The 2,516-nt window shown below is 36.4% G+C and overlaps 1 protein-coding gene across 1 annotated transcript; it reads right to left on the bottom strand.

The window, feature by feature from the left end:
- Positions 1 to 609: 609 nt before the first annotated feature.
- LOC142179126 (uncharacterized) lies at positions 610 to 1,733 on the bottom strand. Its single transcript, XM_075248947.1, has 2 exons — positions 1,726 to 1,733; positions 610 to 1,531 (listed from the first exon to the last, which is right to left on the bottom strand). Exons 1-2 carry the CDS (start codon positions 1,731 to 1,733, stop codon positions 610 to 612), a joined length of 930 nt encoding a protein of 309 aa, XP_075105048.1.
- Positions 1,734 to 2,516: the final 783 nt, after the last annotated feature.

Genomic DNA, 2,516 nt, shown 5'->3' with positions numbered 1-2,516 from the left:
ATTAACAGTAGTAACACACTCCATCACTCATCTGATAAATTTTTGAGGGAAACTCAATTCTGTCAGCATTTGTTCCAAAAATCTCCAATCCACTGTATCATATGCCTTCTGAATATCAACCTTAATCATACATCTAGGAGATATATGTTTTCTTGTATAGGTCTTCACCAACTCATGAGCCATAATCACATTATCTGCTACTTTCCTTCCTGGGATAAATCCTGATTGAGTTTCAGTGATAATAGATGCTATCACCTTCTAAATTCTGCATGCAAGGACCTTTGCTATGATCTTGTATAGAACAGTGCAACAGAAAATTAGCCTATACTCCTTGATTGTAGCAGGATTGGCTACCTTTGGTATCAGGGTGACTGCTGTACAGTTAATTCCTTTATACATTTTGACTATTGTAAAAAAATCTTGCACAGCTTCAATGATTTCACTTTTAATGACTGGCCAAGCTCTTTTATAGAATACAACATTATATCCATCCACACCCGGAGTTGATCTCATAAGTGAATTATAAAACTTTATAATCTCTAACTTGATATCTCTTGCTTCTGTTAATCTGCCTCCCTCTTGATATTCTAGCTCTAGTATTTGTTTCTTCTATTTTCTATCTTTGATAACAGCTGAAAAGTAGCTTGTATTGGCATCTCCAAGTTTGATCCACCTTGCCATGGCTTTTTGTTGCAATGCACTTTCTTCTATCATAGACCACTTCTCAAGCTGACAGATAATCTTCTTTTCTTCCATTGCTAACTCATCTAAGTATTGGTGCCTTAACTTGAGTTGTATTTCTTGGAGATCCTCTCTTGCTTGAATAATTCGTGTTGCTACACCCTTGAATTCAATTTCATTTAATCTTTCCAGCTTCTCCCTTAATTCTTTCTGTTTAATCCAGATATTTCTCATCGTGTGTGAGTGATATCTCTGTTTCCAGTTATCCTCCACTAGGTGAAGAAAATTCTCATGAGTTGCCCATACATCGAAAAACTTGAATGTTGTTCTGATCCTTGGCTCCCTCACATTAGTAGTTATCATCATAGAACAGTCATCTGATATATGTGGCAGTTTATACTCATTAAGCAAGTGGCCATATTTTACCATCCATTCAGCATTTCCAAAAGCTCTGTCTATTCTGCTCCATATTCTGTCACCCCCTTGTTGCTTATTTTTCCAAGTATAATAATCTCCTTTCCATGTCAATTCATTCAGCATCAATTGTTGAATACATTCTGTGAAATCCTTTATCTCATAGCTAGTGACTGTTGCTCCTTTCAATCTATCTTGTGGACTTGAGATAGAGTTGAAATCCCCCCAAATGATCCATGGTTTAGTTATTGTTTGAGATAAACTGTTCAATTGTTGCCATAAATCTCTCCTCTGCTCCACTGTATTGTATCCATACACTATTGTCATTTCATACTCAATTTGTTGATTCCTACTCACCACTGAACAGTGAATAATCTGTGCTGCCTTCTTCACAACTTCAATCTTGTAAGCATTAGTATCCCAGATCAACCAAATCCTGCCATTATGTGCATAGCTGTAATTATTTTCAAATTCCTAACCTGGGACAATTTTATTATAAATTGCTTGAGCTCTATGTTCCTTCATCCTTGTCTCCACTAATTCTTCTACTTTAATTTTATTTTTTTGAGATACTTAGCTAATTCTTTCTGCTTATATCTCTTATTTATACCCCTCATGTTCCATACTAACCAAATCATTATTGATGACATATAAATCCTCTACCTATATCAGTAGGTAGGAGTTTTGTCATCACATCATCTTCACACTGCAGGATCTCAAATTCATTTCTCACTGGAATGGCTGCTTCAATCAGTTGATTCACAGGTCGACCATTAATTTTTTTTATGTCTTCCCTTTTAATAAATGCTTCTCTTTAGAGTGTGGGCTCAATTCCTCTATATCCACTTTCTCTATTGGCTGCTGAGCTTTTTGATTGCCTGCATCATATTGATTTCCCTTCTTCTCACCATTAGCTTCAGTTGTATCTCTTTTAACTTCCTTTGGCACCCAGGTTTGCACCACATTCTTAGGACCTTGCTTACTATTTTGAAAGTTATTGTTTCTTTGTTCCTCATTCTTCACATCATTCATTTTCTGCTTTGTACAATTATGTCCTATCATTAAACATTCTTCACAATAATCTAGCTTCCATTCAAATATAGCTGATTGTTGAAATATTTTCCCTGATGGATCCAGTACAGTTACTTCATCTGGTAATGGCTTGGTGACATTGACCTCTATAAGCATCCTGGCAAATGATATTCTGGTTTGCTTTGTTGTGCATTCGTCCGCATACTTTGGCACTCCAATCGCACTAGCTATCCTACTTAATGAATCTCGGCTCCAGCAATTCATAGGTACGCTAGGAAATTTAACCCACAAAAGCAGCTCTGTAAGGAACTCAGCATTAAAATCAAACTCCGGGCACCATTGCTTCAAGATCATAGGTTTGTTGTTTATGCTATATGGGCCTGCATAAT

The sequence above is a fragment of the Nicotiana tabacum genome, unplaced genomic scaffold, assembly GCF_000715075.1.
Source record: "Nicotiana tabacum cultivar K326 unplaced genomic scaffold, ASM71507v2 Un00392, whole genome shotgun sequence".
NCBI classification, from domain to species: domain Eukaryota; kingdom Viridiplantae; phylum Streptophyta; class Magnoliopsida; order Solanales; family Solanaceae; genus Nicotiana; species Nicotiana tabacum.
Note: the sequence above shows the minus strand (reverse complement) of the source record. Positions and strands in the feature narration are given on the sequence as shown.